Source organism: Pelobates fuscus, chromosome 4, assembly GCF_036172605.1.
Source record: "Pelobates fuscus isolate aPelFus1 chromosome 4, aPelFus1.pri, whole genome shotgun sequence".
In the NCBI taxonomy this organism is placed as follows: domain Eukaryota; kingdom Metazoa; phylum Chordata; class Amphibia; order Anura; family Pelobatidae; genus Pelobates; species Pelobates fuscus.
This window is the reverse complement of record NC_086320.1, coordinates 282,609,429-282,633,441: the sequence shown is the minus strand read 5'-3', so window position 1 is coordinate 282,633,441 and position 24,013 is coordinate 282,609,429. Positions and strand designations below refer to the sequence as shown.

Sequence of the window (24,013 nt, the reverse complement as noted above, 5' to 3'; positions counted from 1 at the left end):
ACTAAACTCTTAACCAGCAGCCTAACTTCCCTATTCTATTTAAACTAACCCACACCCCTAACTTTTTTCTCTCTAGCCCCGCTGCTGTAACCAAACGGGAGCTAAACACCCCCTACACTCCGCTAACATGGGAGGGACAAATTAGGCCAGGTAAGCAAATTAAAAGTGCCTAATTTTAAAATGGAAGCCTATTTATACTAGGACAGCCTCTTACTATCCAACTCCCAATCCCTGGGGGCCTTCCCCTTATGACCTGCCTCCTAGCTCTATCAAGCCCCTTTCCACTAAGCTGCGCTTGTTCCATAGGGTTACAATCAACATAGTCAGCAAAGTTATACAGAGGACATCTCGGAAATTCGAAGGTTTATTGAATAATTGTGCAAGGACATATCTCTTTAGATAGCATCGCTCATCTTTTTGAAATTAAATGTTAATACTTCTTAATGATGTATCCTTCCATTGAATAATTGGTTTCTGCGCAAAGTATGGTAGTGTTAACTTAATCCATTTTTTATATTACTGGATTAGAGCTCTCATTTGTAAACTAATGTGTTTTAAGCCCAATGCGACATGTGTGCGTACAACTCCAAAATATAGGTCCTGAAATACTAGTGAATAAGCCATGTGGAATTGCATTTGCTTGGTATTAATGCTGTGGTTGTCACAAAATAAATCAAATTGAAATTCAGCAAATAGTATTGGAAAGGCTTGTAATATTGTGTTCTTCTCACTTACATTTTTGGTTTTGAGTGAGAGTGAATTTTGGGTAAGAATATAGGCCATGTCACCAATTGCCCTTGACATTTACAAAACTTTTTAACGCCCAGAGTTATACCGAAGTGGTCTTCAGTTCATTATCATGAATAAATGACTCAAAGATAAGCATACTATAACGGTCTCTATTCTTCAACCATCTGTAAAGAAAAAAAAATAGATGAATCAGATCATTCTATGTTATACAATGATAAGAGGTACCCACATCTGCTTTTCATTCACAGTGATTGTAACAGAGATAATGGTTAAAGGGACAGTTCGGGCACCAATGCAACTTCTATGCATTTGATAGATTTTGGCCTCATTAATATGCTGTATTTATTTGCATGCTCAACTATTTATAGTTTCTGCACACAAAATTAAATGTTTTGCAGAATGCTGCACGATAAACCTGCCTCCCATTCATACATACCTTTTTTTTTGTATGGGTAATTGCTGATTGGTTGACTGTTCTGGCCAATCAGCGGCGCCCATGTCTGTGGGCATTCAGCACTTTCTGAAAGTCAATTTCAGAAGCCAGATACCGCTGGGTGCTGTAGGCAACCTCTGGGGTTAAACTGTTTGAGACCTGTCTGTCTATAAATATATACTTTTCTGTAAGGTTTTTTTGAATTCTGTGACTGCTATTAACATTGTAATCTAAGCATACACAAATTAACAAAGGTTTAACATTAAACCATAATTCACTCCTTGGAATATTTGTTTCATAACTTCAGGGCTAACATTCAGGGCTAATTAGTGAATCAACTTTTAGTTAGTTTCCTTAAAGGGACTCTCCAGTGCCAGGAAAACAAACCATTTTCCTGGCACTGCAGGTCTCCTCTCCCTCCCACCCCCCATCCCGTGTTGCTGAAGGGGTTAAAACCCCTTCAGTGACTTACCTGTATCCAGCGCTGATGTCCCTCGGCGCTGAGTCAGGGTCCGCCCACGCTCCCCCCCTGCCGATGTCATCAGGCGGGGAGACCTATTGAGCATGCGCGGCGGGGGAGACCTAATGTACATGCGTGGCAATGCCACGCACGTGCATTAGACCTCCCCATAGGAAAGCATTAAATCATTCTTTCAATACTTTACTATGGGGATTTCAACTACGCTGGAGGTCCTCGCATAGCGTGAGGACGTCCAGCAACGTTATAACACACTTTTCGTGTTCTATGAACATGGAAGTGTCCTCTAGTGGCTGTCTTGTAGACAGCCAAAAGAGGAGGACTTAACCCTTCAAGGTAAATATTGAAGTTTATGAAAACTGCAATAATTACACTTGCAGGGTTAAGGGTAGTGGGAGTTGGCACCCAGACCACTCCAATGGGCAGAAGTGGTCTGGGTGCCTGGAGTGTCCTTTTAAATTGCGCTTGTTGTGTAGAATTTGTTTTTCAATTTTTTTCGTATTTTAATTGTAATTGAGGTATGCATGGCAAAAGTGCCAAAAAAAAGGCCTTTGTCATTAACATGTCACATGTCAAACATGATCTTAAGGGGTTCGATTTAATATAGAAAGTTGATTAAAATAATTGCAAAGACATGTATGCTCATATTAAAATATTATATTATATTAAAATAATAGGCCAATATTTCAATAAACCAGTACTTCTAAAACACAGATTTTGCACTGTGAATTGTTGGAACGCTGCACTTCATATTATTCTCCGGTCAATTACTGTATACGTTGTTGGATGTATACAAATGAAGATTATACTTAATCCTAATATTGCCAACACTGCGGTTAACAATAGCATTCTTACTAAGACCTTGGAGCTCTGAAGCACTGTTACGGACACTGAGTTGATTACACTCTATTATGCACAGTGTCTGGCCGCATTGCAGCACAGGCACAGGGGACTGTTGGTGGAATTAACAATATTTCGGATGTTGCAACAAGGATATGCTAGCCTTCTGGTGTTTTATTGTTAAAATGTATGTGTTCCAGCTTTCACTTTGTCAAATTATTGGTTTACGAAACAGAACAAAGCAGCTGATTACTATTCTAGGCAGATAAAAATCAAACCAATGTACAGAGCTTGTACGCTGTTTGAATAGAGGTGAAATATTGGTTATTGCTATTTTTACAATTTATTTTGATTTCTAAAATGTCTAAAGCCATGTCTCACATAACTGTGATTTCCTACTATGATATTTATCAAATAGTCTAGGCTATGTATGATGACCAACTAATAACTCTCCACATCATCAGACTAAAACGGTGGTGTGATCTACAAAACATAGCTTCTTTTGTATCTTGTGAGTGATACAACATTAGCTGGCTGTCACTGTAACAGTGTGTAACAAGCAAGATGTACTTTGTAAATAAGAATGCACATTGTGAAGATGATTCTTCAGTTTCACTGCAGCTTTGTTTTTGTTGTAATTGAATGAAAGTGAGCAACTTTTTTTTATCACTCCGTGTCAGGTGTTAAATGTGTTGTAAAAACTGTTATTTTTGGTTAAATGAACATTAGCATAGATGTCATCTAAGCACTAGTATATGGTGATTAATTTATCCGTCTTTGCATAACACGCTGCTTGGAGTGTTAACATGCTCTTCTCTTTATTTCCCTGTATGCAGCTGCTCTAAATTATTGTATTTCCACACCACTCCCAGAATGCCATTCAATATATGCAAATTGGTACAGATAGTATTGTCACTTTAACATTTTCTGTGTTTCTGTAGGTTCCCTTGACAATCACCATTCTATTTTATACATAGTTGTTGAACCATAGAATGAGTTAGGACAAAATGAACCAAATGACCAGCTGCGGCTCATTGTTGATGCTGGCTTGGATCATAGTTTGGATACCCAAATTCTATTTGTGGATCTAACCCACTAAGTGTATCAAAAGAATGGATCAGCAGATGTTAACATTGGGAGGCGTGGGTTACCCATTTCGCTGGTGTTTGAATTTAATCTTTACTAATTTAATCTATGGATTCGTTTTCTCCCTTTGTTCAGTGACCAGCCCTGAGCCCCTTCTTAAATGAATCTTACAGCTCATAGAATAGAATGGTTTATGTATATAATTGATTGCTATATTTGTATTGTTATCAATGTAACTTTCAGTTACTGTGGGTTTGTCTTTAAAAAAAAATAAAAAAATATGTTAGCTTAATATGGGGGGGAAAAAAATAAAGATTTTTATTGAACCAAAATGTAATTTTTTTCTGGGATTCACCATTTTTTTTAAAACTGATTTAACTGATTTTCTTTCTTTAATGTACAGGTGCTAATGGTTAAGAACACTCCTTGTCAATAGTGTACGTGAAAGAAGTATTGGAATTAAAAATGCCTCCTCCTTCAGATATCGTGAAGGTGGCGATTGAATGGCCAGGAGCTTTCCCTCGACTTATGGAAATAGATCAAGTATGTGTCTTCAAATTCATAGTTTAAATACTGCTGCAATCATCTAATGTGACTATTATATATTCTTGTACATCATTTAGGAACAAATGCGTACTATAAAGGTGGAGCTTTTTGATTACCCTTTAAATTCTGAATTGAGACATTTAGACTAGTTTGTGCATGGATGGAAAGTTTAGTTTGTCCAAATCGTTTCATCAGAAAAAAAATACAAATAAAAACTATTTAGTTAAACTGAATTTCTCCATGTTTTTGGTAGGTTCAGCTAAATTTCCAGATTTGCAAATTCGCAGATTTTGCAAACTAAATTCAAATAAACCGATTTTCTCACTCGTTGCCTGGGAGTGAGGTATTAAAAATGGAATAGAGCAGAACTTCACTCCCCAAATTCCCCTACAGGTTAAATTAACAATTAACATTATATTGTGCCAATAAGACACCATATTAATATGGATAGAGGCATGTCTATCAAACGGCAAGCAGCCAGAGGTTGTTTGCTGCCCATATTACTAATTTAATAAATTAGGGGGACATGACATAGATCCCATGTGCCCCACAGTGGGCTATAAATAAATAATAAAGTTTGGGGGACACAGTCCGCAGGTGGAGAGTATTAAATAAAGTTAACAGGATAACCTCATGAGTGGAGGTTCTGATTATAAAAGCACTGGGGGAGAAGGTAACCTAATATCCCTCCAACTCCTAGCCATGGGCCGAAAGAGGGGCTATAAATAAATACGAGGTATCTAATGTTCCCCATCCCACCCATTTGGCTATTTATTAATACATGGGAGGGACCGAATGCTATCTCCCAACCCCCACCCATAGGTAGCAGGTGGGGGATAATGATATAATATACAAAGGGATGGGCATACTTTTCTCCACCCTCCCACCCCCTAAAATTTTGACTTGTTTTAAAAACTCCCCCCTTTGGGACCCCTATACCCACTCTCCAATAAAATATACCTGCCTTTCCCCTCACCCTAATTATATTGAGGGGGTGTCAAAAAACGAAATTCCTGTTAGAAAAAAAAAACCAGCAAATGTCTTATTTTGTCTTAAATGCTGGTAAAAACAAAAAACAAATCCAAGTTGCCCAGTTTGTGCAGACTGAGTTTCAGTATTCATCCTGCAGAGATGAAAAATTATTGCTTGGCATTAAAGAGATCCATATCCTGAATTGGAGTTCCACTGTTTTGCTTAGATTTCACACTGATGATATAGTGCAGATAAAACCGTAAATTCTTCAAAGGCTTTCAAAGCAGCATGCAAGTTGTAGGTCTGAGACATCTGTGGATCTACCTTTCGCCCAGCCCTGCCATACATGCTAATCCCAAATGGGAGAAAATGTTCTCTACTGTAAATGACAACCTCTGCTCTAATGAGAGAAAGTGTTCTGAGTGGGAAATGTTTTGAGAGATGTAAAGTTTTAATGCTATATTTGTAATGATGCTATGAGGCTCCTACACTTGTACTCTTTGTATGGCTTTACAAAACCTATCAACTTTTGTGAAAGCTTTCTGAATGCGACACATCATGCTGTACCGTTTGACTCACACCTGATTAAATGGCTCCCTTTACCTCCTTGCTCTGTGTTTTGCATTGGTAGTTTTTGCTTTTTGTTTCTATTGAACATTGTGTATGAACGTACTGTATATAATGTTTTTGCTTTATTAAGGAACACTATAGAGCAAAAATACAATTTAGGTACCTGGCTTCCCTCTGCTTACTTTAAAAAGGTGTATTTTCCAGCGCTGCACTAGTCTTGTTGTGGTTTGACCTGCCCAGCTCCACCTCCTTGGCTGAGATCATCAGATTTGATGATATCAGCCAATCCAGCGTGTTCCCTTAGGTAAGCATTGGGAGGCTATTGCGCATGCTCCGCAAAATGCCAATCAGCATCTCCTCATAGAGATATATTGAATCAATACATTCCTATGGGGAGCATTTACACTGTTTTGCATTGACCCAGAAAAGGCAGTGTTTGCATTTAAAACAAACAAACCTGCAACGACAGGCAATAGACAACAGACAAGTACATTAAGCTGTCGTTTTTTTCTGGTCACTATAGTGTCCCTTTAAGTCATTTTGTGTACCGCCTCACATTTCTTTCCATCAATATATAAAATACATTGCTTATCAAGTATTCTCAGTCAGGAATGTTGTTTATATTGGAAGTGGGCTAATTATATTACATGTTTTTTTATGGGGATTTGATATTCCTGTATCCTTTACTGTAGGCTTTCTGCAACAACAAAACATATATATATATAATGTTATTTAATTTTTTGCTGCCTATTAACGGTTTTGTCTTTTTCCTAGAAAAAGCCATTATCTTCAATAATTAAAGAAGTCAGTGATGGGTAAGTGACAAGCTGTACAAATAAACTATCCAGTAAATAGTAAGCTATAACGAAGATAAGTAAATCACTACCTTTTTTATCAGTTAGGTTTTGTCTGATTAAATAAATGCTTTTACTGTCCACCATGTATATGTAATGCATGTACCAGTAATACATTTGCACATTTATGTTCCATTTATAGAAATATGGTCGCCTTTTATAAATGTCAGTACCTTGATCACAGCTTAGCATACGGTCTATGTTTTTCTTTTTCTTTTCTTTTTTTGTTGAATTCGGCCAACCACACTGCAACTTTGAAGAGAATTGCATTCCACATTCATTTTAAAAAAATATATATATATTTTTTGCCGCAAACTCATACTGTCATAGTTAAAAATGGGAAAAAGCCCTGGCAATCCACAGTTCAATCCGTTTTAGCAGTACGAACACCATTAGAAATTATAATGAGATGTCTAACAGAACCTTAGAGGCTCTACATAAATATACAAAATATGGAAATTGACATTGGCATATCATGCTTGATACATACCACCTCTTCGGATGTGTTCTTGTTTCCTTTTCCTTTCAATGTCATACTTTCCCTCACACCTACTTTTTATGGAGTTCCCATGATCACATTAGCTTTCACACAATATATAACTTGTAGGCTACCAGTTTCAAGTAAGTAATGACTTTAGTTATTTTTATGCTACTTGCTCTTTGCTGCACAACACGACTACATTATTGTATGAATGTTTGCATAGTTACAGTCTGATCTGATATTCTTATCACATTTGATTATATTTTTATAATTAATTGAAGGTGGTTGTAAACTCTCTATTTATTGTTTATTCATCTTTTTTTCTTCTTGAAAACTTTTGAATAAATAATAAATATTGGCGAAAAAAATCCACCAACCAGTAGTATCATGAACACACATCACTACACTTTAAGCAAAAGCCTAGTTTTGCATTGTCACCACAATGTTCTTTGGATGCAGTAAAACTTTACTTTTTTATTTTTTATTATTGTGTGAAGAGAAAGTTCCACTTGATGTCTTCTATTGTGTTCTCTGAAAACTCTATATTAGGGATGTGCACGGGCAAAAAATGTGGTTCGGATTGGAAATTTGGGTAAGTAAAATGTTTCTGCTTCGGCAATTCAGACTAATGGCATTCGGTTCATTCGGCATTCGGTTTGGGACTTCGGCAGTTTGGGACTGAGGCAGTTTGGGACTGAGGCAGTTTGGGACTTTGGACCCTAAACCCTAACCCTAAACCCTAACCCTAACCCACTCAGGAACTTCAGCAAATCGGGACTTCGGCAATTCAGAACTTCGGCAATTCGGAACTTCGGCAATTCGGTTGAGTTCGGCACTTCAGCAATTCGGACATTCGTAAGCATGAGAATGTCCAAATTGCACAAAATTTGTCCGAATGTATATTAAGAGTGAAATGAATTGCACATGTCTACGCTAAATAATTCTACTTCTGCTCAAAACCCCTCAATAATGGAAGTACACAAAGATACAATAATATCAGCAATAGAGTAAAAGCATGTTTTGATAACTGCCTACCTAGCTGTAATGGACATATCAAAGTAGACACACACAAAGGACTAAAACATATTCAGCAAACAAAAGGTACAGATAACAGAGTCATAAAATAAACACAATGTAGCCAGACCTAAACAAATAAATTGATGTATGAAAACATGACTAAAAGCATGGTCTAAGAAGAAGGCAAAAGTGCTTGGGCCTATTAATGCACCAGGAGTGCTGCTCTCTGCAAATATCAGAGTCACCAAGCTGATGGTAGTGTTAGGAGGAATGTGTCTACACGTAGAGAGCTTGATCTTGAAAGTGCCAGTGTAGCTGAAGTAACATGTTAGTAGTCCAGTGATCAGACTTACCAGAATTTAAGTCTACTGTAGACCTTATTAAAGATCTACATAAGAGGAGGTTAGCAACTTTAGGCCTTGAGACAATTTGAAAGTTTTTATTTTGTAGTTCCAGTCATATGGGGCATGCACTATTTAATTTGGCATATGGGGGCTGGCACAGTTGGAAGGTGTGTCATCCTCTTTGTCTGCAACCACCATTAGAATGGACTGCACAGTAGTCACAGAGATCTGATCGTGTCTAAGAGAAGCAGACTCCATTTGAAATGGCTCCAATGCCACCATTGATTAGTGTGTTATCAGTGTCATTTTCACGGTCTCCTCTCAACCTGTGGCTACTTATGTTAATCATAGTTTGGTCGCCTACTTGTGTCCAGATAGACTGCAATGTATTGCTTGGAGATCCTCATTTATTTATTTTCATCTTCAGTCATGAAAACATTGCCGAAAAAATCCTTCATGACATAATGCAGATGGAAAATAAAATGATAGTGCTTAATTACATAAACCTTTGGAATAGAATAGAGACCCTTCACTAGTGGATGCTTTCATGTGCCACTGTGAGCGTGTAATGTCTTAGAAGACTGTGATCACAGTGCTCTCCTAGGTAAGTCTTACTCTTGCAAAGTTGTGGCACATAAAGCATTGCTTTATATGTAGCCAGAATCCATTTTGTAAGTTTTAGTTGACACAAATAAACTGACTCCATGGTGTGTGCACAATCTTTGCATGCATGTTGTTTTATCCCCTGGCTATTTGTTGATTAAACGTGCATGTATCATTCTACAATTGCATAGCTGCATAGTAATGAAATATACAAACACAGTAAACACACACATTAGTCATAGAAGGAAAAAAACACACACGCACATTTCCATTAGTTTGTTCAAGTAACTTGAACTATGTCCAAATAGAACATTTTAATTTTCACAGTTCTTGAATCCTCTATTCAACCTGTATGTACAGCTTAATGTTTCCAAAGGCCATATAAATACAATGGAGCTATGTGTATTGCTGGTGTAAAGGAATGTCTTCACTGCTACGGCAACAACATAATTTTCTTGCTCCAAACAACCCACAAAAAGGGGAAAAGGTTAGGGCCAAAGGATACATCTGTGTGGGCTCACATTTGAGTATTATTCCAATACTAAACAGCTAGGGTCGTTATAGCATGTGTAATTCTGTTTGTAACACACAAATACAATTACACGATAAGAAATGTATATATGTAAATGCAGACAATAAATAAGAACATATACACTACATCCATCTAAAGGGGTTATATTCATAAATGGACTCTGCTACAAGTTCTAATTAACGTGTTTATGGTTTAGAACAGACCTATGAGTTGTTTGCTTTTTCCCAGACAGATATTAAACTCACTAGTGAATGAGTAATGGATAAAAAAAAGAGAGGTTGAAAAAGGCAATATATAGAGAAAAATACTATATAGAGAAAAGTGAAATGTAACCTTAAAGCAACAAGAGGTTAAAGGGACACTATAGTCACCAGCACAACTATAGCTTAATAGTTGTTCTGGTGATCATAGTCAGTCCCTGCAGGCTTTTTTTTTTTTTTTTTTTTTTGCTCCCTAGGGACACCTCCAATGGCCACTTCTCAGAGGTGCTTCCTGGGGCAGTGTGCAGCACTGATGTTCCGTGTCTCCACGCTCTGCATGGAGATGCTGAACTTTATCCATAGCGATACATTGAATCAATGCATCTCTATGAGTAGATGCTAATTGACCAGAGCGGCATTTGGCTCCTTTCTATTGGACAGCATTGTGATTGGCTGAGATCATCAGTTCAGATGATGTCATCCAAGGAGGCAGATCGGGACAGAGCCAGCACCGGCAGACCTGTGCGGCACTGGAATGAAGAAGAGTAAGCTACATTTTTAAGGGGGCTAAAGGGGACAAGCCACCTAAATAGAGAATTTAACACTATAGGGTCCGGAATTGTCTCACAGTTATATGCTGTATGCATAGAACTTTATAAATGCAAGGTGAGGGACCATATCTTTATATATCTCTTTTTCAGAAAGTGTATACATTTTTTTCCTTTCCCATATTATGCAAAGTACTATATACCATGACAGATATATTTTAACATGGATTAGTAAGTTTATTAGTGCAATACACCGGCCCATGAAGGAGCACAACACTCTCTGCATGTGCAAGCTGGCCGATGTCACATCCTAGTCAGTGACATCACTGAAATGATGTCATAAAATGAAAACACGCTAAACTAAGATGTAGAAAATAAGGTGAGCTTTTTCATGGTCATATTTCTCTATGCAGTATTTAGCTGGACAAACGAAAACTGCTTTCTAGACTGTGTTCCCTTTTTTTATCCCCCTGACATGTTGCCATAGCTACCTTGTATGCGTGCTCATGAATTATCTCTAGGCTATACATGACTTTATATCTCAAACACACTTCCTCTACATGAGAATTAAACTCAGACTGCTGGTTTTTACTAATTGGACAAATTAAAGCTACAATACTATGTTGTGTGATTCCTTGTCTATAAGGTATGTTTTAAATTACTTTAATGCATTATCGAGGGCATTCAGGAACTATTCCCTCGACTACAGAAGAATTCCAATTCCTAGAATGCTTTGCCACCCTAAAAGCTGACGATTAGGCACGGGTTCTAAACAGCCAGGAGGCCAACTGTTGACTATCTTTGCAAATAAAAACATTTAGTAAGTGCTAAAAGTAAATCCGTAACCATGTCATGTAGTAAAAAGGTAAAAAACATACATTTAAAAAAATCTGTATTTTCTCTACAGCTGGTCTATCCAGAGTCATGAAAACTACGCACTTCAGCATGCCGATGGGTCTGGTTTTTATATTACAGAAAAAGTAAGTAAAAAAAAAATAAAATTATATCTTAAAAATATCTTTCTGTTTTACACACGTAAAACAAATGAGAATGTTGTCAGACTTTGCGCTCTATTAGAGAGTAAGTTAAGTAAACCTGAAACAGTAAGTATCTCACATGTAATGTCAACAGCGTACAGTAATGCAGTCTGCAGTGTTGTTTTAAGAAATCCTTAGTATATAATAAGTAAAACATTTACTTTCTTTCGTAACTTTTTTTTACTTTAAAGGCTTTTACAAACATGTCTCGGGCACCAAATTCCTCCCCCTAAATTTAAGTCCACATTATACAGTATAGAGCTAAAAAGACACTTATACAATACAGAGAGCTGAGCATAACCGAGATGGTCATACAATAAAACAATCTTGGCACAACAGAGAAATCTATAAAATACATAGAGCCCAGTACAGAGATAGCAGAGGTCCGAATTTTTTTTTTAGATATAATACACAGAGGTGGGCACAACACAAAGATACTTATGCAATACACAGAGCTAGGTAGACTGCAGACATACCCAGACAACAGTTTCAGCTGCGTAAGATACAGAGAAATAACACACAATAAAAAGATACTCCTAACTGTCACATGAAGACAGAATCAATGTGCTTAATTACAGAGGACTACAATACAGAGATCCCCACATATCTATGTATAATGCTTCAGCTCTCTCTGTCTTTTTCTTCCTAGCCCTACTTTACATGAACTCTTCTTCAGTAGTGCTCTTGCTATGATAATTTTAGCTTTCTAATAAATATTGTTGCTGTTTTGTCACCCACTCTATTAGCACTCCGCACATAGTGGGCACATGGTTAAAACATCAAGATACTGATAGACTCCAGCAATTTCAGCTACTCCTGACTCACTATTAGCTCTCAGTATACACAGTATCAACAAATTAAGATAGTGATAGACTCCTTATTACTTTTGCAGTTGGGAATATAATGAATCTGCAGTGGTAATATGGAACCAAGAAGAAGCTGACATGATTAACAGAATTACGTCATTACAGATTAAAACAGACTGAAATCAGAATCAGATCAGTCCTCACAGTCGCAGCCTTAGTCCTGCAGTTTGAGCTTCAAAACTGTTCAACTAGCAACAGCATGAATATCTCGGGTGTCAGATGTAGAGTGACGGCGCAATTTTAAGAAGATAGTTGGTATATGCAGTAGGCGTTATAAAAACTATTAGTGACAGGCAGACCGGTGCTCTGTCAGAAATGCTTTATTCCCCTTGTCACCCCTGGGTTTCCCTAACTTTATATATTTTTGATTAAATGCCCTTAATAATTGATAAATGCTTAATCAGTCTTCAGGAAGTCACTGGGACTATTAAGGAGCCTGCAGAACCGAAACCTATTACAGAATTGAAGAGACACAATTTTTTTAAATTTTTTGGGGGGCTTACCACCCTTCACTAAACTACTGCAAATAGGTTGTTACTGCCCCAAGTACCCTATGGACAAACCTCCACTGATAAAACATGATAGAGCCATACAGTTCAAAGATGGTGCCAGAGCCAAGAGAGAAGCACATACAATTGTAAATTATCTGGCTACTATTCGAGATACATTGGACAAACAGTCTATTTAAAGTGAACATGTCATAACTTGTCATAGTCTCATATTTGAATACACTATCTGTCACGAGCGTGGGCTATAGGCCCAGCCGAGACAGTTGGGAGAGTGTGGAAGTGACAGGGTTAATGACACCAGTCCCCTGGTTACCTGTTGCTAGTCCCAGCAACCACTCAATTAACGCCTGCAATCCCTTCTACACTAACCCCCTAGTACACACTTTACTGCCACCACCAAGACTTTTAAACCTGGGCGTCTTAGGTTACCCCACACACAGGAGAATTATAGAATCACCGTTCTACTTTTAGTGATCAAACACATATAATTAACCCTTTTTGGTAACGTGTTTACCTGAGCTTTCCTTTGGAGAGTGAAGCTCATAGAGAACAGAGACACAAGCTGATTAAGTAAACATTTAATCTGACAAAAAAGATTCACAGTGCTGAGTACAAAATACAGAAATAAATGGCATACAGATAACAAATTGCAAAACAGTACATAAAATAAAATAGGAGAAAACACAAGAAATTCCTTACAAATATTTACCCCATATAGAATTCTTGTGGGAGTCTTAGATGGTATAGATCTCCTAGAAGTTACTGACAAAAGAAAAATGAATAACTGAACTCTCTGGATAGTCCAGCACCCTCAAAATATATAAACTAGTTGTTTCTCAGTGGGCAGACCCCGGGGGGGGGGGGGGGGGGGGGGGAGGGGAGAGATCAGAGGGGGTTGGTCTGGCAGTTTATTGCCCACTCTATGACATTCCTTGTGTCTAGCTCTGGTGATGACTATCTAGATGTTTTATGGTCTAGGCCTGGTGCAAGATCAAAGACCACAATAAATGTTATCTCAACACACATCAAACACCAACTCATGCTTTTGGCATGACACTATCTATTAGAAAAATGGTATCTAGGATTTTGAAATGAAAAAGCCATTGATGGAATTAAACCTCAGAACCTAAAGACTAATATACTGTAAAATTTGGTAATTCCAAAAAGATGGCAAATTGAAGATTATACTAGCTTTAGTGTACTAATAATCTTAATTTTAGTAATGACAGGAGGCGAATATTTGCATATCTTTCTTTACTGAAAACTCCAGCAGCATAGAAACAGTAACAACCAATCAGAGAAAAGATATGCTCCCCATAAAAGGGTCTGTCTATGACATCATTTCCTCTTTCTTTGAGGCGAAAAAGGGTAACAGTCAATACATAAAATATCAATACGGATAACAATTCAACAATATATAACGATAAAGAACTTTGGTAGATCCATGAAGTGACGGAGTGGAAGACGATTCTTCGTCCCATAAATTGGATATTCACGCTGAAAGAAAAAGAAAAAGGTGAAAGGTTTCTGACGTGGCAACGTGTCCGCATATCATAACCAAATGTATAACTGAGCCATAATGTAAATTAAGATGTGAAAACTTAAACCTAAGACATCAAAGTATTATACTTAAACCTAGGTCATCAAACGGAACGTGAGAAGCATAACCATTAAATCAAAGGAAAAACTGATAATATATATAATCCATGCATAGCAATGAACAAAGCAAACAAAACATATGCTAACATATACGGTAATAACCTGCATGCTTACCTGAACACTAGGACTTAAACCTGAAGAAAAACAAAGTAATCTGGGGGGGAAAGAAAAAACCCTAGGGCGGGAAATATTCGCCTCCTGTCATTACTAAAATTAAGATTATTAGTACACTAAAGCTAGTATAATCTTCAATTTTACCACATGACAGGAGGCTTCATATTTGCATTTTTAAAGCTTAGAATTGACCAGTGTGAAGGAAGTATGAGATGTTTGCTGAAACAGAGCGTTCTAAACGTACCCTCTCGCGCTCAAACTGCACATCGTGTAGTGTCGGTTAGGGAAGCGTCGGCCGAAAAAGGACTTGTGGGGCCACCGCTCCCTTGACCGAGTGGGCTCCGAAAAAGGTTCGACGCCCGCCAGGTGCAATAGTCAGCGGCTCCATCTGGCCAGTGTAGCGGTAGGCACCTCTCCATGAGGTTCCACGTAAGAAGTCAGGAGTAGACCCGTTGCATGAATACGAAGGGGGAATGATTTCGGTATACTCCATTAGCGTTCCGACCACACCTAGTTTGGTGTCTGACACAAAGTATGGGTATGACACCGAAGATGAACTGGACTTAGTTCGTCTCGATATGGTAAAGGTAATCCCCTCAGGTGTCATAGAGAAAACCATTCATATCGAAAGCCCTAACGTCCGTCACCCGTCTAAATAAGACGAGGCATAACAAGAGGGCTAGTTTGGCTGAAAGTTGTTTCCGTGACAAGTAAGGATCGTCCTGTTATTCCCTCAAGGAATCACAGCACCACGTCCACCTGCCAGAGGTGTGAATACTTGGGTGCCGGGTCTCGATAATTCGGCACCCCGTAGTAGTCGACAACCCCGTGGATCTTGACCTACTGGTCTGCCCTGTACCGGAACGTGCGCCACCGATATGGCGGATCCGATCACGTTGAGGGATCGATATGACCACCCCACGAGACCAGGAGTGACAGATAGTAAGGATCAGCGTGACAGGTGCGGTAAAGGGGTCGGAATCCCTTTCCACCCACCAATCACTCCAGGCCGACCAGGCAGAAATATAGCATTTCCTGGAGTCGGGAGCCTACGAGCCCCATAGGATTCAGTTGATGCAATAGGTCGTGGACTGACCAGGAGCCCCTGAAACCGTCCAGGCCACTAGTGCCAGTTGTCCTTCCCTGACAAGGGAGTGAGCTTCCCCTCGCGGTCCCGTCGGAAGAAGAGGAAAGTCAGGGAGTAGTAGATGGTCTTCGCAAGATATCCCCAGGCGATCCGGGAATCGCGGTTGATCTGCCCGAGGGGCGTCATGAGCAGGAGCGATATCTTGTGGGTACGTGTGTGTTACGGTTGCCTCCAGGCTGGCTGGAAGTTGGACCGTAGAAATGGATGCTCCTAGCGCTTACCAATGGACCATCAGCACCGCAGCCACCATAAGCACTGCAGACTCCACGAACCACCGCTGCTGGGCTGGTATCTCGCCGTCTGCTCTGCGCCCTGGACCTACGACCAGGCTCCAGGTTCCAATAGGCGAACCTCTTCCTTCTGTCGAGCGAAGCAGGATCAGGAACAAGAGCTCTTACAAGAGCTCAGTAGCTAAGGGAGTATGAAGAGCATAGCAATCCCTGTAGTGATTATAGCTGTCCCCTACAAACATGAGTCAAGGCTGCAAGTTAGAGGGTCAGAATAGGTCTGAGGTGCTGGAACACCCAGCCTGGTTTTTATTACCATTTTGTAAATACAGGACCACCCACAGGGCGGGACAAAACAACCAATCATACACGTACATCATTAAAACCACTCCCAGTAATTACACACAAAATCCTCCCCTATGTCTGTGATATAATTATGCTACACAAGGGATTAACATAATTATCACAGACAGTAAAAATACAGTTTTTACACAACATTCATAACTCCCAAAATATACATCACATTCGCATAAAAATACATATTCACAATCAATCCATTCAGGGGAACAACATACTCAAAAATCATACGAATTGGACCAGGGGTTCAGAAGTTAGTACAAATGTGCATTTGACCTTCTGGAAGCATGGTTTTACAGGGCCCTCTATCCTGGAGACAATGGGGGGAAGTAATTCAATTATCCAGGACTAGAGGCAGACTCCATTAACCACATGGTTGCAAAACAACATAAAACACTTTAAAATACATAAAGTCACATTTTACACATAACACACAGACATTTCACATATCCCCAGATAGCTGGGATCTGAGCGCACAAAACTACCGAATAGCGCGCAGATCCTATTCACACAGTTCAATTGCCACGGAGCTAAAGTCTTTCCCATAGTCTTTCATTATATGAATAGGCTCCATGGCATAGCCATCTGGGGTATCACCGCTCACACAGGGCCATAGTCATAAGGAAGGAGGCTGGCAAAAAGGCTTCTCCACAATCCAGGGAAGCAGGGCAATTTTTCATTTAAAGGGCCAGTTACAAATAGCGATTTGTAACACATCTCCCCTTTTGGAGGGAGACTAACCAGGCACCTGACCTTCTGTCGGTCAGTGCCTAAGTTAGTCTCGCAGCCCACCCACAAATAAACATTGGCAGAGAAGCCCCCCCACAATAAATAGTACTGGCCTGTAGGTCCCAGGTTGTAGGGTAAACATGCAGCACTCGCTGCCTTCCGGGTGCAGCTGGGCAAATAGCTGGTAGTACTTGGGGGGCAGAGGCCAGCGGCACTCTGCCCTGGTGCCAGCGCTTCTGCTGGGGGAATTGGGGCATAGTCCTGCCCGGAGGCAAAGGGAACTGTTAACCCTGGGCCCAGGTTAGAAGTTAGCTGAGGAGGGGGGAATTGGCTTACCTCCTCCTCCTGATACTCCTGCGGCCGTTGAGAAGGGAGGTCGATGCTCTCCGCTTCTTGTGGAACATGCTGCGGCTGGGGAGAGAGACCGGTTGTCTCCTCTCCCTGGAAGGCATACTCCAGCTGGGGAGGGTGGTCGATGCTCTCCCCTCCCTGTAGCTGGGTCTGCCGCTGGGGATCTGGGCCGCCTGCCCAGCATCCCTGTAGGGCCGGTAGAGAGACTGCGGTCCCATCTCCACCTGCCTGCTGGGGGTCCTCCCAGGACCATTCTATGAGGCCTGCTGCCTCGGGTATCTCTGGTTGGGGTTGGGGAAGGAGACCGGTTGTCTCTTCCCTCTGCACGGTGCACTGCCGCTGGGGAGGGAGGTCGCTGCTCTCCTCTCCCTGTAACTCAGGCTGCCGCTGGGGATCTGGGCCGCCTGCCCAGCATCCCTGTAGGGCCGGTAGAGAGACTGCGGTCCCATCTCCACCTGCCTGCTGGGGGTCCTCCCAGGACCAGTCTTTGAGGCCTGCTGCCTCGGGTACCTCTGGTTGTGGTTGGGGAAGGAGACCGGTTGTCTCTTCCCTCTGTACAGTGCACTGCCGCTGGGGAGGGAGGTCGCTGCTCTCCTCTCCCTTTAACTCACGCTGCCGCTGGGGAGGGAGGTCGTTGCTCTCCTCTCCCTGTAACTCACCCTGGGGTTGGGGATCTGGGCCGCCTGCCCAGCATCCCTGTAGGGCCGGTAGAGAGACTGCGGTCCCATCTCCACCTGCCATCGGAGGTTCCTCCCAGTATACCCCTACGATGTCCTGCCAGCTGAAGGGCTCTCGACCTGGCTCTGCTGCTGTGCTCTCCTGGGGTACCTCTGGATGCTGTGGAGGAAGGGGACCGGGTGTCTCTTCCCGGGACCCATCGATGAGGTGCTGGTACTTCCACTCAAGGTCACATTCGTTGGTGACTAGGTACCGCAGATCTGCCTCTAGGTTAATAGTTCTAGGGAGACCCAGCTTGTCTTCCCGGTCATCATACAGGTCCCAGAAGCGTGAATCTGTAGCCCTACCAAAGTCATCATCGTCCATATTCTCCCAGAATAGATCAGGGCCATCGTAATCCCCACACTCTGGGAATTCATACTCAGCCATCTCTGGAGCGAGCTGAGTTGCGTACCACTGTAGCGCCTGGTATGCGGTGTCGAGCCACAGTTCGTTGTATACTAGTTTCTCTAGTTTAGCTACCCACACTGGAAGGGGTTGTTTGCCCAGGAAGGGCATCCGCTCTGCCATTCGAGCCTGGATTTGCTGCTCTCGGCTGATACTACGATCTCCTCGCCAACGTTGAACTTCCTGTAGGGCTTCTTCCCACAGCTCAAATCTGGCCTCATGTCTGTACCCACACATCTCCTCTTCTGAGACTTCCCCATCTCTCCAGGATAGGAAGCCATGCAATCTGTTGAGGAACCTCTCCTCCATTTCGGCTGCTGTGCACGGACTGGCTGGCTCCATGCTGCTCAAGGTAGGGACGCTGCGCAGTGGCTAGCGTTGCCCTCAATAACTCTCATACGATACCAGTGCTGTTGGGGTGCTGCTCCTTGCGCTAGGACGCCATCCCACCGCTGCCACCAAATGTTACGGTTGCCTCCAGGCTGGCTGGAAGTTGGACCGTAGAAATGGATGCTCCTAGCGCTTACCAATGGACCATCAGCACCGCAGCCACCATAAGCACTGCAGACTCCACGAACCACCGCTGCTGGGCTGGTATCTCGCCGTCTGCTCTGCGCCCTGGACCTACGACCAGGCTCCAGGTTCCAATAGGCGAACCTCTTCCTTCTGTCGAGCGAAGCAGGATCAGGAACAAGAGCTCTTACAAGAGCTCAGTAGCTAAGGGAGTATGAAGAGCATAGCAATCCCTGTAGTGATTATAGCTGTCCCCTACAAACATGAGTCAAGGCTGCAAGTTAGAGGGTCAGAATAGGTCTGAGGTGCTGGAACACCCAGCCTGGTTTTTATTACCATTTTGTAAATACAGGACCACCCACAGGGCGGGACAAAACAACCAATCATACACGTACATCATTAAAACCACTCCCAGTAATTACACACAAAATCCTCCCCTATGTCTGTGATATAATTATGCTACACAAGGGATTAACATAATTATCACAGACAGTAAAAATACAGTTTTTACACAACATTCATAACTCCCAAAATATACATCACATTCGCATAAAAATACATATTCACAATCAATCCATTCAGGGGAACAACATACTCAAAAATCATACGAATTGGACCAGGGGTTCAGAAGTTAGTACAAATGTGCATTTGACCTTCTGGAAGCATGGTTTTACAGGGCCCTCTATCCTGGAGACAATGGGGGGAAGTAATTCAATTATCCAGGACTAGAGGCAGACTCCATTAACCACATGGTTGCAAAACAACATAAAACACTTTAAAATACATAAAGTCACATTTTACACATAACACACAGACATTTCACATATCCCCAGATAGCTGGGATCTGAGCGCACAAAACTACCGAATAGCGCGCAGATCCTATTCACACAGTTCAATTGCCACGGAGCTAAAGTCTTTCCCATAGTCTTTCATTATATGAATAGGCTCCATGGCATAGCCATCTGGGGTATCACCGCTCACACAGGGCCATAGTCATAAGGAAGGAGGCTGGCAAAAAGGCTTCTCCACAATCCAGGGAAGCAGGGCAATTTTTCATTTAAAGGGCCAGTTACAAATAGCGATTTGTAACAGTGTGTATCGAAGCACCCTTGCTATTGTGGAGAACGGCTGGGACACGTTTGTAGGGTACATCCACCGCTTCGCATCCGGAGGAAGAGTCAAGGACCGTTCAGCCAATTCAAGTTTGTATGTGAAATAATCACCATCGAAATTCCATCCTCATTTCTGCTGACAGTGAGATCCAGTGGTCGTAAGAGTGGCCGGTGCGTACGTATCTCGCCATCAGCTGTTGCATGGCCTGTAGTGTAGTGGGCCAGGGAATATCGCTTGTATGAAGGAGGAGAGGAATCCCTCAATCCGGCGAGTATCCCGAGAGGAATCGTATCCAACCTTAGAGTGAGTCTGACCTCTATCATTATAGAGGCGATCTTTGCCCTAGACCGACGCGGAACGTGGTTCTCCAAGCCGATGTCGAAACCGAGGAATTGGCCCAACTCAGATGGAGAAGCGATCTTTGTTTGTGTACTACCCAATGTGTAAACCAGTAGTTATCGCTTAGGAGGTCTTGTAGAAGATGAATATCCCCCATCTTGAAGTGTTTGTATACCACGTAGGAGTTCCATTGATGTAGCCTCCTGGCTTCTGCTTGACCAGGAAAACATTCGCTGAGGAAGCCTTCCCCTCCGGTGCATCTTGGAGTGCGTCCTTCTTGAAAAAGGTCGTGGATTTCTTGGTCCACGAGGCGTTCCAATTCCGCCAGCATGTGTAATGGGGGCGAAAGGGCGACCTGAACGGCTGTGATAAACAAATTCGATGACATAGCCTTGTAGTGTCTGGAGAACCCCGGTGACTGGTAATCGTCTCCCAATTCCGTAAAACAGAGAGAGGCTGTCGGTCGTAAAAATTGGAAACAGTTAGCTACGTAGGTCGACTCTCTAGAGAGGAGCGAGTAAGAAAATATATGAGGACTGTGTATACGATCTGGAACCTGTCGCCCAGAAGCGGCTGGCGGTTCGGTTCCGCTACCGACCAGTCCTCCCAAAAACATCTTTCCCCGTAGGGAAGACTTGAATAGATTTATGTGCTCCTTGAGTTCTGCCATGAACAATACGCCAAATAGTAGGCCTTGTGCTTTGGGCCGAATTCTTGTCGTTCCTAAGTCCCATACTGTGTTGTTGACGCGCACCAGAACAGAATTGTGTCTGTCGCCGCATAGTACGTCATCTATTGAGCTCGGGCGCAACTACCACTTTGTCTGGTAGCAGTGGTCTGGGGTATTTGGCCTTGAAGCGTGCGCATACCTCCATCCCCAGAAGGTTGCGCAGCCAATAGTGTTCATCCAGGAACGGTCCGTCTTTGGCCACTCTGGTGTAGTGCCGCTATTGCTATCTCTGCCTCGGCCGCTGTCACAGAGTCAGATTTCCTTAACGTACTTCGAGGAAGTGTCCTCCATCAAGCGGTGTGGGGCAGAGCCCATAACAGAACCTTCTCCACTGAGGCCGCTACAGCGGCGTTTGTCATTGTCTAGAAATCTTGGGAAGGTCGAGTGTCCACCATGGCTCATTACCGTCCTGTTTGGAGACAGTGGTAGTCAGTGGGAGTAGTGTTTGAGGATCAGCACGTAGGGGTGCTAGACTCCTGGTAGAACTGGGCATCACCCGGGTAAAATGGTTTGGGAGTATGAATACCTGTGCCACGGGTAGAGGGTTCACCTCTATTAGTTTAATCTGGCTCCTGAGAGCCGCGGGGCAGGCGCGACTGACTGGTAGTGGTGTTTGGTCAGGTTAGCCGGGTCCACCACAAATGTACGCCAGAGCTGTATGTACGGTATTAAATTATACAGGCTGATTATAGAGGCGCATGGGGCCCGTTTCCATAAGGTCTGCAACCGCAGGACCCACGTCTGTTCAGTTGGGTTCATCCCAGGTGGTGTGCCATGGTAACCCAGAGGACACCCACATCAAGGTAATGGTCTGTCAGTGACCTCGCATGCATATCTGGGGGGTCACCCCAGGTGGTGTGCCATGAAAAAGTACCCAGAGGACACCCACATCATAATTATTGGTACCTTGCAAGTATTGCATGCATATCTGGGGGTCACCCCAGGTGGTGTGCCATGTAAAAAATAACCCAGAGGACACCCACGTTCAATATGTACACTAGGCACCGTAAATATACATATATGTCTCCCTGTGAAGGGTGCTACGCAGTACATTCCGTTTCCTTAGTGGTCCTGCCGTCAAACCGTATCCAGCATGGTACTGTTGCTTTAAAATAACTGAGAGGCAGTGAGAGGGCTGTATATGCACGTAGTCAGTGAAATCAGGGCTGTATGTGTTTATCTCTTGAAAAATACAGGCCCTTGTGCACATCATCGGGGTTCACCCCGGGTGGTGTGCCGTGGCAATCAGAGGACAACCACATCAGTTGAAATGGGCCGTCAGCGCCCTTGCATGCATATCTGGGGGGTCACCCCAGGTGGTGTGCCATGAAAAAGTACCCAGAGGACACCCACATAAAGTTTGCACCCTTGGGTACAGTAATGTAATATAACCCTGTGCCGGGTAATCAGTATAATATTCCCTTTGAAGGGTATAGCAGGATGTGATCCCCTGAGGGGAAATAACGTTGCATCTGTCCCTGCAGGGACCAGCGAGGCAGTATGTCAGTTAAGGTATATATATATATAGTACAGCCTTCATACCAAAGAAACTCAATTGTGCCTGCCCCAAACTTAAATTTGTACCTTATAAACTGGAATATAGGTAAAATAGGACACCTTATTAAACTAATTGATTACATTTTAACATAGATAATGCATGTTATATACAAATATTTGATAAAAGGTCCTTATATATGTATCCTGCTTTATTGCCAGTAAAAGACCTTGTTGGTTATGGGAAACAGGTGATACATCTAAAAACATAGTTTCACTTAATCCCATTTAAGCCTTCTAATTAAAACCATTGAGCATTTGATGTGTGCCCCTAATGGGGTTCGAAGTTGCATATAGCTAAAATAGCTCTGTTTGCTTGCAGGCAAACAGCATGTCACCTAAACCATCCCTGCTGAGACTAAGAAGAGGGGGGGTCCCTGAGGGGAGGTCCCCCAATTACGTTGCGGCGATCGGGTGATTCCCGAACCGCCGAGTGTAAGGAGATGCGGCCGTCGCGGGTCTCGCGAACCGCGAGAACCAAGATGGCCGCCGGCCGCGTGAGTGAAAGCTACCCGCTCGCGGCTGCGAGCGGGGAGGGAAAAAAGGCGGCAAACGAAATTCTAACCCCGGCTACCCTCCACCCGTCCCCACCCAGCCCCCTGTGTCAATAAGGGCAGGTCCGCGCGGCGAACGCGGCACGAACAGCCGTGACGCCCGCGGACTGTCAGCCCGAAAAAACAAAGTAACAGGGCGACTGAGTAAGAGAAAAACAGGAGGGGACAGGTATAGGTAGATAGGGGTGAATAAGAAAAAAACAGAAATAATACAATAATAAAAAGACAGTAATACTACAATAACAAAATAAGAAAAAACAGCGATAATACAATAAAAGACAATATAATATAGACAATAATAGACAATGTATAATAATAAAGCCAATATATAATAATATAGACAATAATATACATAAACCAGAGAGGTAAAATTACTCTGACCTGTTGATGGCTGGAGCAGCAAAGAAAGAGGAAATGATGTCATAGACAGACCCTTTTATGGGGAGCATATCTTTTCTCTGATTGGTTGTTACTGTTTCTATGCTGCTGGAGTTTTCAGTAAAGAAAGATATGCAAATATGAAGCCTCCTGTCATGTGGTAAAATTACTATTTTGGAATACTTCACAGTAAGAGAACAAAGTGAAAAGCAGGAGGTATGTCCAACAGAAAGCTTGTACAGGAATAGGGGACATAATTTGAAATGAAGATGTTCTGGTGATCATTTGTAAAGCCTCATCTAGAATACAAGGTGCAGTTCTAGACACTATTTTCATAAATATTCTAGAGAAAATTCAAAGCTGTGCTTCTAGATTTCTGTAAGGATCACGCAATACACATATTAAGCCTCTCTTAATATGTAACATGGAAAAACGAAGCGGTAGAGAAGATGTGATT

General features: G+C 42.2%; 1 protein-coding gene across 3 annotated transcripts in view; it reads left to right on the top strand.

The window, feature by feature from the left end:
- Positions 1–24,013, top strand: part of ELMO1 (engulfment and cell motility 1) — a 381,378-nt gene that overhangs the window by 71,162 nt on the left and 286,203 nt on the right. For all 3 annotated transcript variants that reach the window (XM_063452154.1, XM_063452153.1, XM_063452157.1), the window contains exons 2-4: positions 3,991–4,130; positions 6,450–6,490; positions 11,162–11,234. In XM_063452154.1, the coding sequence (XP_063308224.1) occupies positions 4,053–4,130; positions 6,450–6,490; positions 11,162–11,234 (192 nt within the window). In that variant the 5' untranslated portion in view covers positions 3,991–4,052. The remainder of the gene's footprint in view (positions 1–3,990; positions 4,131–6,449; positions 6,491–11,161; positions 11,235–24,013) is intronic.